General features: G+C 54.8%; 1 protein-coding gene across 5 annotated transcripts in view; it reads left to right on the top strand.

The window, feature by feature from the left end:
- The first annotated feature begins 4,517 nt into the window (after window positions 1-4,517).
- Window positions 4,518-22,477, top strand: part of Dgkz (diacylglycerol kinase zeta) — a 41,791-nt gene continuing 23,831 nt past the window's right edge. For 2 of the 5 annotated variants that reach the window (XM_027936424.2, XM_071616255.1), the window contains exon 1: window positions 4,518-4,744. In XM_027936424.2, coding sequence (XP_027792225.1) covers window positions 4,533-4,744 — 212 coding nt within the window. In that variant the 5' untranslated portion in view covers window positions 4,518-4,532. Of the gene's footprint in view, window positions 4,745-13,928; window positions 14,120-16,153; window positions 16,342-22,477 lie in introns of those variants that run through there. The other 3 variants (XM_027936423.2, XM_027936425.3, XM_027936426.3) reach the window with 3 other exon arrangements.

Below are 22,477 nucleotides of genomic sequence, written 5' to 3'. Positions count from 1 at the left end.
CATTTGAGTTGCAGTGCGACACTCCCCACCAGCCTTCAAGTCTAAGGCTTGGGAGAAGGGGATCCCAGGCGGAGATGAGGAGATGGTCACCATGCAGGTGGTGTGCTAAAGACTGGGGTCTGCATAAAAGGAAGCAAGGTCAGAAAGCCAAGATGAGAGTCAGTAGGGATGGGGGAAGACTGAGAAGACATGGCAGGGAAGGGGGGAGAAGCCCGAACTGAGCGTCCAGAAGGTGATGGAGCAGACAGCTTCCTGGAGGGGTGGCCAGTGTCAGATGCCATGTGAGTGGATGGGGAAGATGAGAAGAAGGGATAGTGGGGAGTGGCCCTTGACTTTGGTAGGAGCTGTGTCAGGGAAGAGTTGGGGCAGGAGGGAGGGGAGCCAGGGGAAGAGGAGCGACAGAAGTGAAGGAAGGAGGGAAGCCCCTTAGGGGGACTCAGCTAAGAAGGAATAGAGGGCGGCAGCTGGAGGGGGGAGATGGAGGGCAGTTCAGGACTGTTTTTCAGAAGGCAGAGCGTTGACTATGGTTACTTCCAGAAGACAAAGAGCCAACAGAGAGAATGATAAAGGCATCACAAAGAGGGAGAAAGAAGGATGGCGGGGTGGGGGGGGATCCAGGGAGCGGGCGGAAAGGTCCACTTGGACTGGAGAGGCCTGGGCAGAAGGGGGGGACATTTTGTGGGTACAGAATGTCAGGAGACAGGAAACAGGGAGTCCTCAAAAACTTCCATGTATGGGGTGGGGCAATATGGAGGGATGACATGGGAGTCGAGTTGGGGAGAAAGGGGACAGTTTGAAAAGAGCACTTGGAAGAATGGTGGGGGAGATGGTCTGACCCCTCATAATTAATTCACTTGTTTAACAATATTTTCTGGGTAACCCTCAGGTACACAGGACTGTGCTAACATTGGAACTCAAACAAGACAGGGCGCCTGAGGTTAAAGGACTTGAAATCTGTCACTCTCCTGTTTTTGACTAGTTGCCATGTACCAGACATTGAATGGAGAATTTACACATCCCAGGTAGGAACCCAAATCATCCTAAAGGGAGGGTATCTATCATGCAGATATTAAGTCTCATGCTGGTATCTGAACCCCGTTCTGTTTGGTTTTAGAGTGCATGCTGCCCCCACCCCTCCCCTCAGCACCCCTCTCGGTCTCCTCTAGACTTCCCTCCCCTTCGGCTTTATATTACAGCACAAGATCCATGAGCAACTAATCCAGAGAGCCCACGCCAACGTGTGGTCATCCGGGATCCCCTCTCTCTGCCAGTCCGTCCCAGGCAGCCTTCCCAGCTTGTGTTGGGATGCAGGGTTAGTGCCCTCCCAAAAGCCACCCATTGATACACTGCCTCCCCAGGCGTGCATTACAACCTCTGAGGTTGTAATGTCCCCAGTGCATTCCAGCAAAGGAATTGCAGCCCCCTCACACTATTGTCAGTCCTGCAGCCTGCTTTGCCACAGCACATGCGGTGGCTTTTACAGTGCCAGTCACCCCGCAGAGATTGCCATTACAAACCCTTTTTTATACCTGGACACCAAAGCTCTGAAAGCAGGGAGGTGGTGGGGCATGCCTGCAGCAGGGATGTACAGTGCAACCTCTGGATCCCAGAGGAGTGGTCAGCTTATTTGGGCACCTGTCAGATGTAGGTGCCGTTTGGGTCTTTCCCATAGGTGGAGGGGACAGGCTGGGATCTGAGCTATGAAGGCATCAGAGTTGCTTGGTCATCAGAGTGGCAGTTAAGGGAAGGGCTCTGAGGTCCCTGTTGCCACTTGTGTGTGGTCTCGGCAAGTATCTTACCTCTCCAAATCTCAGTGTTCTGTCTGTAAAATGGTCGCCACCCTCACAGAGCTGCTAGGAGGGTAGATGAAAGCTCCGATGGAGACATGAGCACTTATTCTCTGAGCACAGGGATAATGAATGGGCTGGAGATCAGCCGTGGGCTGCAACTGGAAGAGATTGCAGAAGGTGGTGACGCTGGTTAAGGGAGGGGACCTGCATATTTCCTCTCTTCTTGGGAGGACGGCAGAGCCACTGCCAAAAGATAATGCAGTCAGCAGCTGGTCCTAAGTGGGGAGGTGTGAGCATGGCGAATGAAGTCTCACTTTAAAAAGGACTGAGTGGGGAGAGCTCTGCGGGAAAGAACTAAACAAAAACCCAACCTGGAAACCCAGCAGCTAGGCAGCTGGTGAGTGAATGTCAAACCCAGCCAGAACTACCATAATTCATGGTGTAGGAGGCTACCATGGGCCAGGAAATGGGAGCCAAGAATCCAAGAAGTGCAGTCCCAAGGACAGCTGGGTGGGTGCTCTCAAGTGCCCAGACCCCACCCAGACCCCTCACAGTAGTACATCTTTCAAACTTGGCTTGAGGGCGAAAATCCTCTGTGGCTAAGAAATTTAATTCAATCTTTTTCATCCAATAGAGGTTGCTGGACCAAGAGAAGGTGAGAGACAGCAGCCTGGTCCCTGCCCATTGGGAGCTCACAGATTAGAGGAAAGCAAACACCGAGGTGGTTGCTACTATGTGGGCAGCAATATGGCAGAGTGGAAAAGGGCATTTGTTCGGATACCAGAGGACTTGGTTTTAAATCCTGGCCTCACCACTCGCTGCCTGAGCCATCTTGAACAAATAAATCTCTTGAATGACATTTTCTTGTCTTCCTCTGTAACATGGAGGAAATGATAATATCTACCACCCAGGGTTGTGGTGAGGATCAAATGAGACACAGCTATTGTTAGAGTGTGCAGGCATGACAGAGAGAGGCCCAGGAAGTCGGCAGCATCTATACTGGAATATTAGGGAGGGGTGTTTGGAGGAGGCAGCTCTGGAGGTGGTGGTGGAAGATGGACAGGCTTTCCACAGGCAGAACAGAGAAGGGGACATACTCCAAGCAATGGGAACAATCTGAGCAAAGGCACAGGAGAGTCAGGGAACCTCAGGGCAGCCCATTCTCCTTCTCCATGAGGCTGGTGCCTCTCACCTTCCCAGCTCTGGTCAGTGGGGAAAGGTGAGACACAGAATAGACTAATAGACATCTGGGGTAGAGGCCTGGGCCCTGGGAGGAAGCCATTCCGCAGGAACTACCCAGGGAGTCTTTCTGGAAAAAAAAGAGGCCTTTAAAGGAGAATCAGAATATAAACTCCATGAGCAGATTTCTGATGCAGGGCACAACCTGGACATGCCTTACAGACCTAATGTTAGCTCCCACAATAAGGAGCACAGATGCATGGAAGGAAAAGAATGGACAGGAATGGATGACAAGATGAGGAGAGATCAAGGCAGGTCTTGTATGCCAGGCTAGAGTACAGGCAAGGGGGAGCCATTAAATACTACAGGGGGGACAATACATGCTATGGTCAAAGGCTGATTTCAGAAAGATGAATCTGGGCCATGGATAGATCTGAGAAGTTAGACAGGGTGCCACCCCAGATGGTGAACCACTCAAGGACAAGAGGAGACCAGGGCGGAGGCACCATGGGACTTGGCCTAGGAAAAAGGAAGAGCAAACCAAGATAGACCCCAAGGAGGCCTCTAGCCCTTCCCTCTGGCAGTGACTTCTCCCCTCCCCCATCAGCTTCTTCTGTCCCAAAAACCTGATGCTACTTTCTGGGACACTCTGATCTTCAGCCTGAAGGACTCCCAGCCAGGGACAAGCTGAGGGCTCCAGGTTTGGGAGCTACTGGCCTTGCACACATCTCCAGCTGGGTCCCTCTTCAGCCCTGGTGCAGAGAGCTCCAGGCCTAGATAAAGGGTAACTCGCAATCTGGTCCATCCCCAAATTTGAGGCGTCCCTGGGTATACTCCCCTTCTTTTGGCCCTTCCCCAAGTCCAAATGGATCTCTAAACTCCCATGGCGCAGACGGAGTTAAAGCTGGCTCGTGTCACGCCCCTGCCCCCCCTCCACCTGCCCGCCGCTGCCACAGCGAATGCAGAAGCCGGAAAACGCGGGACGGAGGGGGGGGGTGCATCACGGCGGCTGAGTGACGGGCAGGGAGATGATTGGCAGCTGCCGAGCAGCCGGTACCGGCTTGCGGGCGGGGGCGCAGAGGTGGGCCCCGGTAGCGCCCTGCACCCGGGCCTCGCGCCCCGGCGAGGTTCGTGCCCGCGGCCGGCTAGGCCGGGCTCGCTCCCCCAGTGCCCTGAGCCGGGCTGGCTGGGCGGGGCGGCGCCCTCCCTCCAGACCCCACGGGTGCGAGTGTCTCTAAGGTGACACTCCGGTGCGCGGCAGCGGCGGCGGCGGCGGGAGCACGCTCGCCGGCCGGGCTCTGGCTCCGCTCGCACCAGGCTCCGGCCGTCCGGGGGGCGCCCCGACCCTCTCCGAGGACTCCCCCCGGGGCGCGGGAGGATCCCCGCCGGCGTAGCGCCGCGCGGTTCCTGTCGTCTGAGCGCCGGCGTCGCGGGGGACAAGCGGGACCCTGCGCTTCCCTCGCTCCCCGCCCCGCGCCCCCGGCCCAGGCGGACCCGAGACTCTGAACTTTAGCAAGGAACCCCGCAAGGCCGCGGGAGCCTCGGGGAGGAGGCGGCCGCAGGATGGCCGAGGGCCCGGGCGGCGGAGGGCCGCGCGGGGACGGGGCCGCCGGCGGCCGGGCGGCGGCGGAGGAGGTGGTGCGGAGGCGCTGCAGGCGGGGGGAAGAGGCCGAGGTCTCACAGCCCTGGCCCGAGGGCCCCCGGGGCATGGCCGCAGCGCCCCCGATGGAGGAGCGGTTCCGCCAGATGCACCTACGAAAGCAGGTGTCCTACAGGTAAGGAGGTGGGGGCCGAGGGAGCGCCGCGCTCGGGACCACCCCTCCTGGCACTCAACCCTGAACTAGCGCTCTGCGAGCCCGCCGCTTGCCTGGCCCTGCTGTGGGAGCTGGGGATTCCGAAGGGGTGTCGCGACCACTTCTCTGCATGAACCGTGAAAGTCCTATTCATCCAACATGTAATCATTGAGTGCCAACTGCGTACCAAGCGCTGTGCCCCTGTGCTGAGAAAGATGGCACTGACATGACTCTTACAAACTTCTGTTTGTTGGGGAGAGCAAGGAGATGCCTTGCCCTTCTTCTTGGGGATAAAGGACCCCTGTTCGTTCAGCGGGCCTTCCCTGAGCATGCCTGCGGGCTGCCTCTGTACTAGGCACTGGATGACAGAGGTGAGATGCTCTCAGCCACCAGGCTGAGCTCCTGCTGCTTAGAGATGGAGAAAGGAATCCCTGTCTGGCCCCTGCGATACAGCAGGCTGTAGCAAGGCAATGTCCCTGTGCCTACGGAACATCTTAATTAAGTCATCTCTGCCGCCTAAAATTCCCAGCCTCCCTTGCCCTGCCCTCTCTGCCCAGAGGGAGGGCTGCTCCTCAGAACAAGGGTGGTGCTGGGGTAGTGGGGCAAGGCAACCAGGACTGTCCTTACCTTCCTGATGCCTTCCCAGATCACAGTCTCAACTTGGATTTGTTACCCCTCTAAAGCCCCTCCACAGAATGAGCTCCTGTGGAGGGTTCAGCGGGCCAGCAGCCTGGTTGAAGAAGTCAAATTTCCTGCTGTTGACAACCATGGGGGTAGGTAGGGGCTGAGGTGTGTCTGAGGCTGCCCTGGCTCTCCCTGGGGCTTCTGGGATGATGTATCATAAAACTGACCCAGGGAGCTTAAAGGGCCCTGATGTTCTTAATGGTTATGAGACCATCAAGCTTTCATTACTTGGAGGAATCCGGAGAAGGGATTTTTCCACCATCATGAAGTGGGATGCTCAGAGCAAATGGGAAATGCGTTAGGTTCCCTTGGGCTCTACCTTCACTCTCTGGGAATCATGGGTACGCTGGGCTCCATTACCAGGCTCTTCCAGAACACCATGCCGAGAGGTCTATCATCCACCCTGTGACTGACTGAGCTAGAGAAGCCTCTGAAGGTCCCCCTAGGGGAGGAAGGAGTACAGAAAGACTGACAGGGCATGGGGTAGAGAATGCAGAATCCTTGAGGAAATAGCCTGACAGCCAGGAGACCTGGTTTGTATTCTCACTTCTGCCAGTGATTTGATGCATGTCCTTAAACTGGACAGTATCTCTCTGGGCCTCAGTTCTTCACCTGTAACACAAGGAGATGACCCCAAGATTTTTCTTGGCTGTGGGTCAAATATTAACAGCCACTGAAGTTGGAAAGAAGTCAGAGCAAGGGAAAGGCTTAGTGAGTAGGGACCAGAATTAAAGAGCTGACACGGAAGATGTTCTGTGCATGAGAAAACACACTCACACAGTCACCCACACATACACACAGGGCTGTGATTCTCCCAGGTGGTTCCAGATAGAGGCTCCTCCACAGCCCAGACTTGGCGCCTCTAGTCACCAAGGATGCACAGTAACTAAGTTGTAGGTTTTTCTCTGACTGTGAAGAGAACAACCTGAAGAGGTCACCTGCACGAGGTTTTTTGCAGAAGACAGAGCCAGGACACATTGGGCAGGGTGCCCCCTCACACACAGGGGTCACCCTGCAAGCCCAGTCTTAGACCAGAGCTGGACAAGGCATCAAGGCAAGGAGAGCCCCCTGCAGAGAGGACAGAAGAAACCTTGGGAAATAGGTAGCAGCCCTGAGCCCTCCAAATCTTCCAGGTCCCTAGGGACCCCAGGAACAAGCAGAGCTTTCAGGCTAATCCCTCACATGTGGCTGCCGTCCTGAGAGGCCTGATGACCCAGGCTGCTGTTCCTTGTACAGGCCGCCCTGGGGCTGGCAGGCACTCAGGCCCATGGTGGCCCTTTTCACATCCTCCGCCTGCCACAGTTCCTTGTAGCTCTGGCTTGAAGCTAAACCTCCCACCCCGCTGTGAGGAGTTGCTAAGAAAAGCAGCTGAAAGCCCTTCACAGAGAGAAAAGGCTTTTAGGCAGAAATGCGGGGGCACAAAACTCTGAGGGCCAGGGGCGGAAGTGGAAGCAGGATTGAGGCCTGGCTGCTTCTGACGCAAGTGAGGACCATGGGGGCTTTCAGCAGGACAGGAGAAGCTTGTAGGGGCGTGGGGGTTCCTGAGAAATAGGTTCCCTTTCCTCCCAGTGCCAGTGTGGGCTGAAAGTAGCCCAGGAAGCTGCTTCAGGCCGATGGGGAGATGGCAAGTCTGTGCCAGGAAAAACTCAGACACCTGGAAGGGCAGGCACAGGAGGAAGGGGTAGGAGGAGGGAGCAAAAAGGAAAGAAAATGACTAGCACGTGCCTGTAATCCCAGTGACTCAGGACGCTGAGGCAGGAAGATCCAAGTTCCAGGTCAGCCTCTACAACTAGCAAGGCCCTATTTCAAATTTAAAAAGAAAAAGGGGGCTGGGATATGGCTCAGTGGTAGAGTGACCCTGGATTCAATCCCCAGTACTACATGTATGCGCGCGCACACACACACACACACACACACACTCCCCCCCCCTCCAAATAAGAAGAAGGCAAGAAAATAGGCAAGGGGACATGAGTGGGGCAGGACTCTTTTTTTTTTTTTTTTTAAACAGGGCATGGTTTGCAATTATTGAAAAAAAGTGAGGGGCAGGCTGGTAGGTGGTCTGCACAGATCAATCAGAAGATGAGCAGAACTCAGACCTCTGGAGCTAAGCTAACTAGTTCTCAAAATTGATCACTTAGGGATGTCCTTTAAAATGGATGCTTAAGCCCTATCCTTGGAGATCCCACTATAGGTAGTGTGTTGAGCCTGGACAGCTCAAGTTGACAAATCTCTCCAAGGTATTTTTTTTTTTTTTATATTAGGATTGAACTCATGGGCACACAACGACTGAGCCACATCCCCAGCCCTATTTTGTATTTTATTTAGAGACAGGGTCTCACTGAGTTGCTTAGTGCCTCATTTCTGCTGAGGCTGGCTTTGAACTTGAGATCCTCCTGCCTCAGCCTCACGAGCCGCTGGGATTACAGGCGTGCACCACTGCACCCAGGTCCAGGGTAATTTTGATAGTTGAGTTTTGGAAACCACTGGCTTCTCCTGTGAAGAAGCCAAAGGAGAGAGAGAGAGACTGAGAGAGGAGAAAAATGGAAGATGACTCACTGGGATGTGGCTGGCAGGGGCTTCCCTGTGCTAAGTTCCAGAAGGGTCAGTCTCCAAGGAGAACCAGCACCTCCACCTGGAGATCTGGCCCTGGGCCAGGCACTGCCTGAGATGGAAGTTTGGGACATGATCCGTTCCCTTGACAAAAATATGATCCCATACAGGGCCAGACAGTAAATATTTTAGGCTTTGCAAGTCACGTGGTCCCTGTCACAGCTACTCTGCTGTGCCACGGTAGTGCAAAAGCAGTCACAGGCCATGTGTAAACGAGTGGGTGCGCCTGGGCTCCAGGGGAACTTTATTTATAGAGCCTGAACTTTACATTTCATCTCATTTCCACTGTCACAAAATATTATTCTTTTGTTTTTTCTCCAACCGCTTCAACACGTACAAACCATTCTTAACTCACAGGCCCTACAAAAACAGGTAGCAGTCCAGAGGGGGCTCAGGGGCCGTGGTTTACCAACTCTGACCTAGTGAAAGAGACGGGGCAGACACGTGGAAAATAAGCTGTTGGGGACACGGTGGCCCCTGCCTTCCACCAAGAGAGACAGCTGCATTCCACGCACGCACGTGCACGCACGTTTCCAGGTCAGAGACCTGGGTTCCGAATTCCAGCCCTGCCACTTCCTAGAGTACAACTCTGACCCCGTTTCCTCGTGTGGAAAACGGGAACAACAATACCCACCGAAGAGCGAGGCTGGGACTGGTAAAGCAGATAAGAGAGCTAAGTGGGAGTGAAACACCGTTTAGGTGTTTGCCCTGGATAGCTGGACCCCCCTCGTGTGTCGCCGAGGAGACTATCCTGAGCAATGGATGAGTAACGGGACCTGGGGGTGGCAAAGCTTAAGGAGACAGCAAGGACGGAGCACGCATGCCCCTTCCATCCAGCCTGCGGTCCTCCCTCTGCCCCCTCCACCCACGCAGAGGGCTGGTGTTGGGGAGGGCTACTGGGAACCAGTTGGGGATGGAGCGCGTGCCCCCTGCTGCGGGCCCTTGGTGACAGGGACATAGTTCCTCATGGGAGGGGCACCTGATCCTACTCTCCCTGCTGCTATTTACCAGAAGCTAAAAATAACCCCGAGAGTGACAGGGAGATGGGCCGATTTGTAATTTAAATAGCAACAGGATAAAGCAAGGAGCTGAAGAGATCACATTCTGTCCCGAATTAAAAATGCAAAAACCGGGGGCAGAGAGCTGAGCTGGAGCAGGAGGAGGGAGGGGGCCTCTGCAAAAGGAAGCCAGAAGCCTGGGGTCCGTCCATTTTCCTTCCTTTGCAAGGGCGGGGTCAGCCCCTGCCCGGAACTCCTTCCTCCCCTCTGACAGAGGTTCTTGCTGACCAGCAAGTCAAAGGCCCGGAGGGCAGTGCCCAGAGGTGGGGCGGGGCCATCCTGGAGGCCTATGTGCAGAGATGGGGACCCCGCTTCGGCACAAGAAGCTTGGGATGTGTCCCCAGCAGCCCAGTCCTTGTACCAGAGGCAGCTATTGGGAGCCCTAGTTCTCTGGGCGGGACTGGGGCGGGGGTCTCTTCTTTGCTTCAGTTGACAAATTTTCACAGCAGTTGTTCAGAAAGATCCCAGACAAGGGTTAGTGTCACGCCTTTGGTGGCACCTGAAGTGGGTGGGGGTGGCATTGGGACTACAGTGTTCTAGGCTCTGCGGTGTTTGACAGGTGCTCATGCTGGGGGAAGGACGGCTAAGCAGAACACAGAGAGTCAGCCAGGACTGGGAGGCCACTGGGCACCAACTTAGAGATGAGGGACACCTTGGAGAATTTGTTAAGATGGCACTACCAGAAATCAGTAGGGCCGGATCCCTACTCAGATCTGTGTCACTCCAAAGCCCTTTTGCCCTGTCAGGCTTCCAAGGGTCCGGGCCCTCCTCCAGGAGGATCTTTTCTTTGGGCTTTGTACTAAGTGACCCTATCCTGGGAGGGGTGAAGGGACTGGCGGCAGGCGGGGGATGAGGGGACTGAAGCATGCCTGGGTCATCAGGGCTTATGAACCTGCAGTGGGGTGGGAGCTTTGAAGGGTAGGGAGCCTGATGATCCTGCCCTGGGTGCTTGGCACAGTCCAAACTGGGGACAGAAGGCAGTTTCCTACAGAAGAGTAGGTCCTTGCTGGTCCAGAGTGAGAGGAGATCCACCAGGCATCTCTCACCTCCAGCCCGAGCACCTGGGAGGTGCCAAGGGAAACACCCATGGTTAGAAGGGCCACCTTTGATGACTGAGCTTCCCGTGCTGTACCCAGGGTCCTCCTGCCCCTGTGGGAGAGGGTCCCCTTGTCCCTCTTCCAGACTTCCTTTTGCTCATGACTTTGATGAGGCTGCCCAGAAGAGCCTTAATCCAATTCCCGTCTGTCACTAGCCTGCAGCATCTGCAGCTCCAACTCGGGTACCTCTGCTTCCTCCAGCAGGGGGCAGAGGCCCAGCACCTGGGCAGGGACCAGTGATCAGCAGGTTCTCTGGATTGCTCCCAAGGGCTAAAGCAGATATCTGGACCACAGGCTTAGCTTCTGGGGGAGGACTTAGACTTTCAAAACCCTCCACGACTCCCCAGAGCCACTCATCAAACCAGAAGCCAGCTTCTCTCCCTCCCTCAGCTTTTGGACATTTATAGTCAAAACCATTTCAACTTCTGTAGAAAGTCACTGAGCACATAATTTTGTACCCAGCACAGAGTGAGGAGTAACACAGGGTTCTAGAATCTTGTAAGGTGGGCTGGGGTTGTGGCTCAGGGGCAGAGCACTTGCCTGGCACATGTGGGGCAATGGGTTCTAACCTCAGCACCACATAAAAATAAATAAACAAAATAAATATATTGCATCCATCTATAACTAAAAAATATTAAAAAATAATCTTGTAAGGTGACAAGAATAATGTGTACAATACCAATTATACAGTATTATTGGGAACAAAAGTGAGGGTCAGAGATAAGTCAGTGAGATGGGAATGCTGACTCAGGAACAGTGTATGACACTTAGTTGATATTTATAAAATGTTTGTTATTTGAATGAATGAAAACTTGGAGATCAGGGAAGAAGATGAAAATAGATCTAGAGGAAATCTTAGAAACTATCTGGTACAACCCAGAGAGGTTAATGACTAGCCCAGAGTCACACAGCAAGGGCTATAATGTGAACTAATGAACTCTGTCTGGGGCTCTTTCTACCTTTCCAGATCTGTGGCTTGGATTGGGGTTTTAAGAATGGAGATTTTTAATCGGCCAAATATCAAAGGCACAGGCCAGCAGAGCTACATAGGCAGAATAGAACAGCAGGGGTCAGGACTACATGTTGAAGCTAATATGAAAAGAGAGGGAAGAAAGAACTGTTTATTGAGCACCTACTATGAATCATGCACAGGCACAGTGTGAGTTGAGAGAACATCTCTTTAGGGAAAGCCTGGACAAAGAAGCAAGAAAGTAAGAGGCTCGAGAGCCCAAGGAGGCCTGAAGGTCAGGCCAAGGAGGCTGGCTTGGCAGGTTTTGAGAGCAGAGGATGTCCAGGTTGTGGTTTGAGTGTGTGGTGGCCTGGTACATTTCTTTTCCCCAGCTCCCACTTGCTCATCCAGGCCACAGAAAGTAGAACACCTCACCCTCTGGGGCCTCAATAAAGCCCAGAATAATTTTCTTACCCAGATTCCTCTTCCTGTGTGTACCTGGGTGTATTCTGAGGGGTCCCCAGCTGCCCAGTGCTGGCACGTCCTAGGAACTGCCAAGGGCATCCTCCCCAGCCCTGTGCACCTGGGCCTTCAAGCCTTTCCCTCCCCACCCCACCCAGAGAGCAAAGCTGCTGTCGACCGCTTCGAGGGGTACAAGCCCAAGGTGGCCCTAGTCCCAGGGTCAGTACCACTCTGCTCCGCGGCTCAGAGCCTCCAGCCTGCCTGGCTTCCCCTCCAGGAGCCCCATTTCCTGCCTTCTGCTGCTTCAGGGCTGCCAGAGCCTCAAATGGAAAACAAGCCCAGCCCCATTTCCTCTGTTTAACTACTGGAGCTCTTTGCAGAATGCCTGGGAGAGGAAGACTGGGCCCTGCAACAGTCTCCTTCCAGAATAGACGTTGGCCTGGAGGGCAGAGTCTCTGATGGGCCCCAGCATACAGGTCCCACCTGGAGAGACTCAGAGATGATGGGCTGGAGGGAGAACCGTTGGGGAAAGAGGCTTCAAACCTGGCATTTCCCCCAAACTTAGAAGAGCAATAGGAGTCTTATTAAAGAGTCTGGGCTTAGAGTCTTAATTTCACCACTTACTAGCTGGGTGACCTTGGACTTAGTGACTCTGTGCCTCAGTTTCCCTGTGCAAGAGGAAGACAATAACAAAGTCAACCTCTTGGGTCATTAAAGGATGCAATGAGCTAATTATATATTCCGTACAGCTCCTGGCACAGAAGTATGCAAGCAATACTATTGTTTCTTATGACTATTAGTGATCCATTGCATTAAGTGCATCGGGTAAACAAGTTATTGAAAAACATTATGCTCCAGTCATGAGGGACTCGCTGATTCCAGCACCAGACAGGGGCTTCTAAGGGTCGAGGTGGCATCGTGTGCATCCTGTGTCCACAGGTTTTGTAGTGTAAGTGTCTGCTGAACTGAGCTGACACTGTTTCTGTCCTCGAGAAATTCACAGCCTTGCTGGAGTAACACACACATGTACAATTAAAGAACTAATTATAGAGCAGTGTGATTAAAGAATGCTTGAGGAAAGCACGATTTCCTCCCCAGAACAAGCCCTAAGGATAAAGAGTAAGACGGACCACAGGTGCCAAGGCACACTCCTGTAATCCTAGCAACTCAGGATGCTGAGGCAGGAGGATCCCAGGTTGGAGACCAGCCTCAGCAACTTAGGGAGGCCCTAAGCAACTTAGGGAGACTTCTCAAAAAATAAAAAGGGCTGGGGATGTAGCTCAGTGGTTAAGCACCTCTGGGTTCTATCCTGGTACCCCAGTCCCCCCCCCAAAAAAAAGAAGGAACAACAAGTAAGTGTACACATTACTATTTATTTGCCAAATCTTCATGATGGCTTCAAACTCCAGCACAGCCTAAGCTCGTGATCTTTCCAGTCCCTGGTCACATTCCTCTGGCTCCTGTTCTCCCAGGTCAGCACGTGAGGCACTCTCTTGATTCATTTAGGGCCGTTCTCAAATGTTGCTTCAGAGGAGTGAGGTGTTGCGTGCCCCCCTCCCCCCTCCCCCTTCATTTTAGCTCCCTTCTTTATAGCACATGTCAATACCTGACATTGTATTAGGCATGGATGGTCAGTTTCCTGGTCAATCTCCCCTGCCCCCAACCTCTGAGCCCTGTGAGGACAGAGCCCAGCTTCCTTGCTTACCACGATACTTTCCAATACAGAGCCGGGTGCTTGGAAGACAGCCAAGATGTTTTTATCAAATAAATTAATTTGCAAACCTTTTCACCTCCTAATTAACACGTCTATACTCTATGAGTCTGAGTTATTATTCCATTTTACAGATGAGAAAATTGAGGCCCATTAGTTTACCTGTTCATATCTTACCTTATTTCAAACATCTTCATTGCTGCTTTTACTACCATCACTGTCCCTGTGTTGGATGGTGTGATGTACACAGAGAGCTGCTGTGGGCTGGACGTCCCCAGCCAGGGTACCAGGGGGCATCGAGAACTGAGAGACCTCAGCAGGAGCAGGGGGTAAAAATCAGACAAGTGAAGAAGAAAGCCAGGTTGGGTCGAGATGCAGAGTCGAGTCCGGACAGGCCTGGTGATTCTGGAGTCTCCTCCTGGCTGTGGGCTGGGCTTGTCCCCACCTGCCCCTTGCCCTCCCATGCAGCTCTTTGCCCAGCCAGCGTCCTGCCCCAGCCAGCGGAAGGCGCCTAAGAGCCCTGTGGTCCTCTGCTTGGGCGGCCAGCGGCCTCTAGCAGGGCCCCCCCCGGTCAGGAAGTGCCGAAAGAGGAAGAGAGTCGCCGGGCAGGATGAGCGCGCTGGGGGCTGGCCACAGTGCCGGGGGAGGCTGCAATGTGGCCGCAGCTCTGGGCCCCGCTGAGGCGCTGGGGACAGAAGAAAGGGAGCTGCCGGGGACACTGAGGCAGATGTGGCGCTACCGCTCCTGGGACGTGCCACAGATCCCAGCAGAGGCCCCCCAGGCACAGTAGGTACAAGGGTGGCCTGAGAGTGGGCATGGGGACCTCCGTCTCCCGGAGGGTGGCAGGGTGGCAGAAACAAGGTGAGCTGTCTATCACCCAGCAGCTCTGTGGAGCCCAGCAGAGGGCAAAGAGGTTCTTGGCAGGGTGTTGGGAGCTCTGATGTCAAGACTGCTGGGTGGCAGCTTGGTGAGGGCCTGAGCTGCCTGGAGGCTAGGAGCTGAGGGAGCAAGACAAGGCTGGGGAGAGGAGCGTCCACAGGGGTGTGGCATTTGGTGCTGGTGCTAAAGGTTTCTGAACAGGCTGCAGGGCTTTGTGCAGGCTCAGTGGGGTCCCCAGATGCCCCAGGGTCTTCCCTTGGAGCTTGGTGTCAGTACCATTGGAAAACTTCCCCAAAGAAAGCACATGTACCCCAGGAGGCCAGCGTCAGGCCACTTGGGGACTTTTCTGCCAGCCTGGCACCAGTTGCTTACAGGAGGGCTGGGGCCCCACCACCCTGCTCAGAGCTTCTCCAGGCCCACAGGAAACTTGAAGGGAGCAAGGACAGGGTTTGGGTTTCAGAGTGCTGGCTATTTCTCAAAATCCCAGACTTGCTCACAGGTCACAGTACCCCCAGCCTTAGCTATTTGTGGTCGTCTCAGGCTGGAAAATGCCAGAACCCCAGAGGAATGGGTGAAAGTGAGGGTGACACAGGATGTGGCTTTGCAGAGTGAAGTGCAAACTGAAACAGTGAGCAGCTGGTGTGGGCACCAGGGTGGCAGGGTTAAAGGGGGTGGAAGGCCGGGCTCCAGCCTCCCTGTGGGGCCATCAGACACCGCCAGAGCTGTGGATCAACAAGCATGTGTGATGGTTGTGTCCCCACAGGCGACTGTTCTGGTTCCAATTGCTCATTTCTGGAGGACAAATTCTGCTGCCTTTGGGGGTGTTTGTGTGTGCCCATGAGGTCTATTTTTGGGGTTGTGTGAAGAGAGAGGGATGAAGTTCTGTAACAGTTGTCCTGGGCGGGTCATTTGTGTGTAGGAGATAAATGTGTATCTCTACTTGGGTGTGTAAGTGGATGAGCTTGTAGGCTGTAACTGTTGTCCTGATGTGTGATATTGGATGGAGCGTGTAAGAGGTGTGCAGGTGACCCTGCAGTGTAAGAGATCAAGAGGAGCCACTGGACATTGTGTGTGTGTGTGGGGGGGGGAATTTGTGTTAGACAGAGTACAGGATTGGAGGCCACTGTGAAGAGCCGTGGAAGGATGACCTTGAGAGACGTGGAAGTTCTTTGTTGGTGTGCAGGAGGGTCATTAAGTAACTCCCAGCTGCCCAGTGTGAGGCTGGGGTGGGAAGTCTGAGTTTGAATAATGAGTGAGCTGAATTGTGTGTGAGAGGCCTGTCTGCTCTGTGTCCATGGGGATCGTTGTGTGACTTTCATTCCGTGGGTGCGATTTGGGAGAGCCAAGGGGGTCAGGGTGGAGATCGTAGGAGTGGCTGGGTGAGCACAGAGTGTGTGAGTGTGCGAGAAAGCAATGTATTCCTTGTGGATGTGGGAAGGGAGGTGGTGACGACCGCCCTCGCGGGTGTACACTTGAGCGTGTGGGTGTTTGGGTGCGGGAGAGCTACAGGCAGAAGACGCCCGGGTGCACACAGTGCACGCGGTGTGTCAAGCCAGGAGCTTCTGTTGAATCCAGGCTGACCGGCTGCGGGGCCGAGGAGGCGGGGCTTCTGTTGCCCCGCCCCTCCGGGCCTCCTCGCGGGCTGCGGCGCGGGCTGCGGCCAGCAGAGGGCGCCGTGGGCCCGGTGCCGCTGCGCGGCCGAGGGGGCGTGCTCGGCGGCGGGCAGGCAGCGGCCCGGCCAGCTATGCGGGGTCCTGCGGCCGCGGCTGGCGGCACTTCCTGGAGCGGCAGCGGCGGCCGCTTCCCGGGCACCTGGGCGTGGGGCGCGGGGGCGCGCGGCACGGGGCGGGCGGAGCGAGCGCGCGCCATGGCTGCGGCGGGCGGCGCGGAGCGGGCGTGCTGAGCCCCGGCCGCCGGCCCGGCATGGGCGTCTCCCGCAGGCCCGCCGCCGGCCGGGGCTAGGGCCGGATGGAGCCGCGGGACGGCAGCCCCGAGGCCCGGAGCAGCGACTCCGAGTCGGCCTCCGCCTCGTCCAGCGGCTCCGAGCGCGACGCCTGTCCTGAGCCGGACAAGGCGCCACGGCGCCACAGCAAGCGGCGCTTCCCAGGGCTGCGACTCTTCGGGCACAGGTGAGCGGGGCGGCCGCGGGACGGGCACCACGGCACTTTGCTCGGCCACTGGCGGGGCGGGCCACGTCGGAACTAACTCCCAGGGGTGTCTCCCACTGGCACGTCTGCCTTAGCGCTGGCACGGCATGGGGGTCATCCCCCAGCACGCGGCGCGGGCGGTCCGGGTCGTCCCGGCACTGGCACCTGCAGCGTGAGCCTCATCTGTAGCACCGGGCGGACTCACTCCCAAACCTCCAGCGGGGAGAAAGAATCTCCCCAGCCCCTGGGCATCAACAGGCAGGGTACCCATGACCGGTCACCCACCCCTTCTGGACACTGATAGAACAGGGCCTCCCCGAGCCTCTTGGCACTAGTGAGGCGGGGATCACACTGCCCTTTGCGCGTCCGTGGGACCCATTTGCCTGCCACCTCTGTTTGGCATCTGCTGAATGTGGCCCCACTGATACTGTCACGACACATGGCTGTGCCCGGAGCACTGGCCACTGACTTAGTTGCTCAACATTTTTAGCTTCTCCCTGGGTTTCGGGATATCTGGCCACCTGCTCTACCTCCGCTCTTAATTAGCAGGGAAACCCCAGCCGCTTCTGGTGGGCAGTCATCTCTTCCCCTACCAGTTCCAGTCCTTGCTGGAAAAGGGATGAAGTGGGCTGTAGTCTGGAGTCTGTGCTTGCTGTTCAAGCTCTCTTAGGCTCCCTCCCCCCAGCACTCCAAATGTCACCATATTGTGCCTGTGACAGAGCTTTGACCAGGACGCCGGTGGGGAACTGGGGGAGGGTATGGAAAGATTGAGTGCAGGCAGTTGGTGGCTGTGTGCTGGTCCTGCCTACCCTCTGCTGCCTGCCCTCGCAGCTCTAGGGTAAGTGAGGGAAGGTGCTGCCCCTGGGGTACCCCACCTGGCTCTCTGAGTTTTTATTGTCTGACCCTGGCCCTACCCTACTGGCCAGAGAGCTTGTAGCCAATCAGCTAAGGACCCCAGTGCTACCTCAGAATGGACTCTGACCACTTGGACTCTGCCCAAACCCTACCTTTCTCTTTTCTGCAATTGCCAGGCTTCATGGTATTCAGCACCTCCTGGGCTTTGCCCTGTCTCTTCCAAGGGTAGACTATCTACCAATAACCTGGGCAGTTTTCTGTTGTGTGGGTTGGTGTAACTATGATGCTGACCAGTGCCCTCTGCCAGCTTTACTCTAGCCAAGGGCCCTGCTCTTTGCACCTAACACTTTGTCACTGAGCACACACTATGCACAGAAATCTGGATCCTTACACTGGCAGATGGAGCTCCCTGGGCTCTCCTAAAGCCATGTGGGCTTCAATGTCATGTAAAACAGGGCAAGCAGTGAGACTTCCAGTACTTCTGTTTTGTCACCCACAGCCCTGCAAGATGGAACAGTTTACACCCAGCTCTGCAGGATGTAGCCTCCAAAGTTCACAGGCTCCGGAGGGGGAGGGAGGGGCTCCACCAGAGGCTTCCTGTCACTGCCCACAGGGCACCAAGTGTTAGGTGCTTCTGACCTGTAGCTGTACCCCTTTTGAAGGGCACAGGTTTGTGCATGTAGAGATGAGCCTCAGGCACATTCTGGAGGAAGAACAAGAAACCAAAGAACTGACAGGTGCCTTTATATAATTGCCTAAAATAAGCAGGATAGGTGTTATTTCTTCATTTTTTTTTTTATAGATGAAAAAAACAGGGTCAGAGAGAGAGGTGCTTTGCCCAGAATCACATAGCAAGAAGAGGCAGAGACAGTGTTTGAACTCAAGTTGGTTTGATTCCAAAATCTACATCTCTCTGTGTATACCAGGATTCCAAACAGAACATCACAGGGGGATGGGGAGCTTTAAGAAATACTCGGATTCCTAGATCTTGCCCTTGGCATGTCTGGCTCATTGGATATGCAGGTAGGGCTTGGGCATTTTATTTTTTAAGAGCTTCCCAGGTGTGTTTCTCAAACTTGCTCCCAAGTTTGAGAAACACAGGTTTACATCACTCTGGGCATGGTAAGCCAGGGTACTTAATGAGAAGAAAATCAAAGAGCACCTTTGGAAGCTTGGAAGGAGTATCCATTGCTTGGTAGCACTTTGCTGGGGGCAGCAGGGCCTTCAGAGACCAGAGGGATGAGGCTTTCCCCTGGGAGGCCTGGAAGCTAAGAATCAGTGCCTACAAGGGCTGACCTCCCTCCTTTCACTTGATTTGATGCAGGGGAGTGACATTTAGAATAGTGCCCCTGCTCTGGGGTCTGCCCTCTTTAATTCTTCTTTCTGGGCCAGTTACCATTGTTGGCTGATGGATGGCCACCAGTAAAAATCCTCAGAAACCTTCCTTCCATCTTCTCCCAGGCTCCATGCTCATTCATAACGTCGTTCTTGCTTCTTAGACACCATCCTCTTTAGATTCCTATTCTGCTTCCCCATCCCACCCACATTCACATCTCAAAACCTTGGGGCTGAGGGGTCTGATAAATGAATGGGCAGCAGCTAGGAGGGGGTTCACGGGTAACAGACGGGTGGTGGCTCTTGAGCTGTGTTGGGAGCATTGTATTGGTATCTTGGCTCACCTGGGAGTTCCAGGAACAATTATTGCCTATTATGAGTTTGGCAGGGGGCTGTGATGGCACATGGGCCACAGGTTTGCCATCTCTGGTCCATTCAGAAGGAGCAGTCTTTGTGGCATCTTTCTTAAAGAGCCTTTTCTTTAAAGCCAATCTCTGTCCCCTACATGGCATCATTTTCTGGGAATCTGGGGAGCAGTTTGCCATCTCCCTTTTTTTAGCCCAGTGAGACACAAAACTGAGCTGTGATCCTCCCCAACTTATGGATTCTTCCCGCCCCCAGCTCCATCCTGCCTCACTTCTCCTTGCTGGGAACCATCAGCCCCCTCCCTGAGGAGGAGAGTGAAGAGGAGGTGTAGGCCTGTTCTAATCCCAAGGCTTCCGGTTTTCTTCTACCCTGAGTTAGGAGGGCGGGACCTTTGCATTCAGGTTCCAAGGGCCTAGAGGGTTGGTCAGTCACAAGTGGGAGGGAGGTTGACTCCTCCTCCTGCTCTAGGACCCACTGGGAGAGAGGGAAGACTTGCTTATCCTCTGGCTTGATCCCAGCAGCCTGATCCTGGGCAGGTCGCACGGTTTGTGGATTAGCTGGTTTTGCACCCCAGGGGCATCAGAAATTACCTAGCACTTTGCACATCTAGACAGAAGGAGCTTTGGCCGACAGAGCCCCCGGGAGCCTGAGCATCTGCTCTACCATCTCCTGCCCTTCATTAAGCTCAAAGTCATAAGCTCTCAGAGGGCAGGAAACACACCTGTCGAACAAGTTTGAGACAATAGGTCTCATTTATAGACAATGCCACATGGCCCCATTGAAGACCGTCCTGAAGTCAGAGGGTGCCCGCCAGGCAGCCTAAGCAGAAGCAGACCTTGTTTGGGTTGGTTTGCAATGAATGGGGAGGGACATGTTGAGGGAGGCCTCTCATTCAGAGAGAGAACCCTGTCTGTGGTGCCAGGATGTCTGGGAGCAAAAGGGAGCCTCTGAGGGTTGTCTCAATTAGGCCAATGCTGGGAACAGCACAGGTGGCTGTGGGAGGCAGGCCCTGGAGTCCTTGGGTTCCAGCCAATTTGGGGAAGAAAATGGGGCCTCAGTGACCAAGCTGAGTCCATCTCACTGTTCACTCCCCACACAAGGCCATGTGCTGGAATATGGAGCTTGTGCAGGTGGGGAAATGAGGATAAGAATCTCCTGGTCCCCATCTGCTGCCACCTGGCCAGAGCCTCTGGCCTGATGATTGAGGGAGGAGATAGGTGATTCCTGTCTTTTTTGTCTATGCGCCATAGTCCAGAAAGGTTAAATCCCAGGAGGTGGAGCCACCAGGATTTGTAAATGGCACAAGAAAGCACAAGAGTGAGTGTCCTCTCAGGCAAGGACAGAGGAAGGACTAATGACCCCTGGTAAGAGAAAGCCTAGGTCCTGGATAGCTGGGACTGGGAGAGAGTGACAGGCCTGCCCTCCTCATCTTCCTGGAGGCCTCTCCAGAATTCTTCAATGTCTTCACGGACTAGCCAAGCAGAGGAGGGGGTCAGTCAGGTTATCTGGCCTTGAGACTTGGGCTGAGCTGGTCCCTAAAGGAATCAGGAACCTGAGTCCCTTCTGCCCCCACAAAGGCAAGAGAGTTTGGAGCTGCTCTGCAGAGTTTCTGCTCTGCAGTATCACTGGAGGGACACAAGGGGGCAACAGCTGCCACTGGGGGAGGACAAGGGGTGAGGAGATTCTCGTGGCCAGTTCACTTGTTCTTGCTGTGAGTGGACTCACGGACATCTCCTGATGGTGAGTATCTGATATTCTGGCTGCCAGGGTGGAGCCAATCAGAGTGAGGCAGAAGGTGTGTGCTTCCATCGCTGACCCCATCCCTCCTGTCCCTGAAGATCAAGGCCCAGACAGGTAGCCTTGACTCAGCTGAGGTCTCACGGCTGGGTAGGGGTTGTCTGGAATCTAGCGCTGGTCTTGGGTACTGGGGGTTGAACCCCGGGCCTTGTGCATTCGGCAAAGCTCCACCCTGAGCCACACCCCCCAGCCTCCAGCATGGGTCTCTTAGCTTCCAGGGCCATGTTTATTTGTGCCACATCACAGGACGCCAGAACCTTGCCTGTCTTCTGAGAAATCCTCATCTGGCCCTTTCCAGCCTGTCTTCTGCCTCTTTTGACTGTCCTGGAGGCTGCCGCTGCTCCTGAGCAGCCCTCTTAAGTCAGCACAGGGAGGGGCTGTGTGTGTGTGTGTGTGTGAGGAGGGGGAGCAGCTGCACCTGCTTCCAGACCCACGCCCCCCTCCTTCCTGGAACTCTTCTGGGTGCTGCCAAGCACTTGTTTCTTGCTCTTCTCAGCCGCCTCCTCTGTTCCATCTGGGGTCCCCTGATGCCCTCAGGGTATCAGGCTGTGGTGCTGTTCCCCTATCCCCTGTGCACTCAGCATGGTGGGAGAAGGGTAGCCTGGAGCAGGGACCACATGGCTTGTGGAGCTACCATTCTCCCACCTTTCCTCTTTTCCCTTGCCTAGGCTGACAGTGTAGATACGGGGTGGGAGAGTGGGTCTGAGTGAGGCCAAGGGTTCTTCCTGAGCAGGGAATTTGGGAGTTGAGGGAGGAGCACCCCACACACACAGGTGAGTTCTGTCAGCTCATCTCTTTCTGGCCACTAACAGGTGCCAGAAGCTTGTAAACCCATCAGTTTCATGAAATCTTCACAATGTACAACAGTTGGTCTTAATTCCCGTTTTACAGATGAGGAAACCAAGGCTTAGAGAGGTCAGGGGCTAGCCCAGGATCTTTTTGGGTGTGTATGCTGGGCGATGGAACCCAGAGGTGCTTGATCACTGAGCCACATCCCCAGCATCCTCAGCCCTTTTGTTTTTTATTTTGAGACAGGGTCTCTCTAAGTTGTCCAATCTGGCCAGGAACTTGAAATTGTCCAGTCTCAGCCTCCTAAATCACTGGGATTACAGGCGGGCACCAATGTGCCCAGCTCTGGCCCAGGATCTTGAAGCTCACACTGGAGCCAGCCTTAGGGTCTTCCACAACACTCGGCTGCCCTACTTATTAACACTCTTCTCTTGTGTTTTCCATCCCTCAATTGGTAGAGCCTAAGAAGGAGTTTGAGTGCTTCATGGGGTTTAGTGAGAAGTAATTTGCCTCACGTGGAAGCAGTGTGAGACCCTGAGTTGATCTGTTCCTGGATTCCAGGGCAGGACTGCCACCAAGATCCCTAGCTTCAGGAGGCAGAGGATGGGCTGTAGAGATCCTAGGTAGGAGCTTGGGGCTGGAAGCCGGTTGTCCCTGGCTGGATCTGAAGTGGAGGGGCACATCTGTGACCTTTTATCCTGTTTGGTAGGTACAGAGGGCAGAAGGCCCAAAGGGTAAGTTCAGAGGCACCCCTGAAAACCCCCCTGGGTCAGTGGGTGGCCAATGGTGGGGAGACACTGGGCAACATTTATACCCAGCACCTTCTCCCTCTACTGCACCCGCTCCCCGTTGCTCCTGGCAGACACCAGTGCAAAGCTCCCCTGGAGAGGCCTCTCCTCTGCCAGGGCTGAGCCCCAGCAGCACAAGCCAAAATAGCTGTCTGGGAGCCTGGGCCTGCACCACCCACGCCCCAGCA

Source organism: Marmota flaviventris, chromosome 9, assembly GCF_047511675.1.
Source record: "Marmota flaviventris isolate mMarFla1 chromosome 9, mMarFla1.hap1, whole genome shotgun sequence".
NCBI lineage: Eukaryota > Metazoa > Chordata > Mammalia > Rodentia > Sciuridae > Marmota > Marmota flaviventris.
The sequence above is the reverse complement of the archived record's forward strand: the minus strand, read 5'-3'. Positions and strand labels throughout refer to the sequence as shown.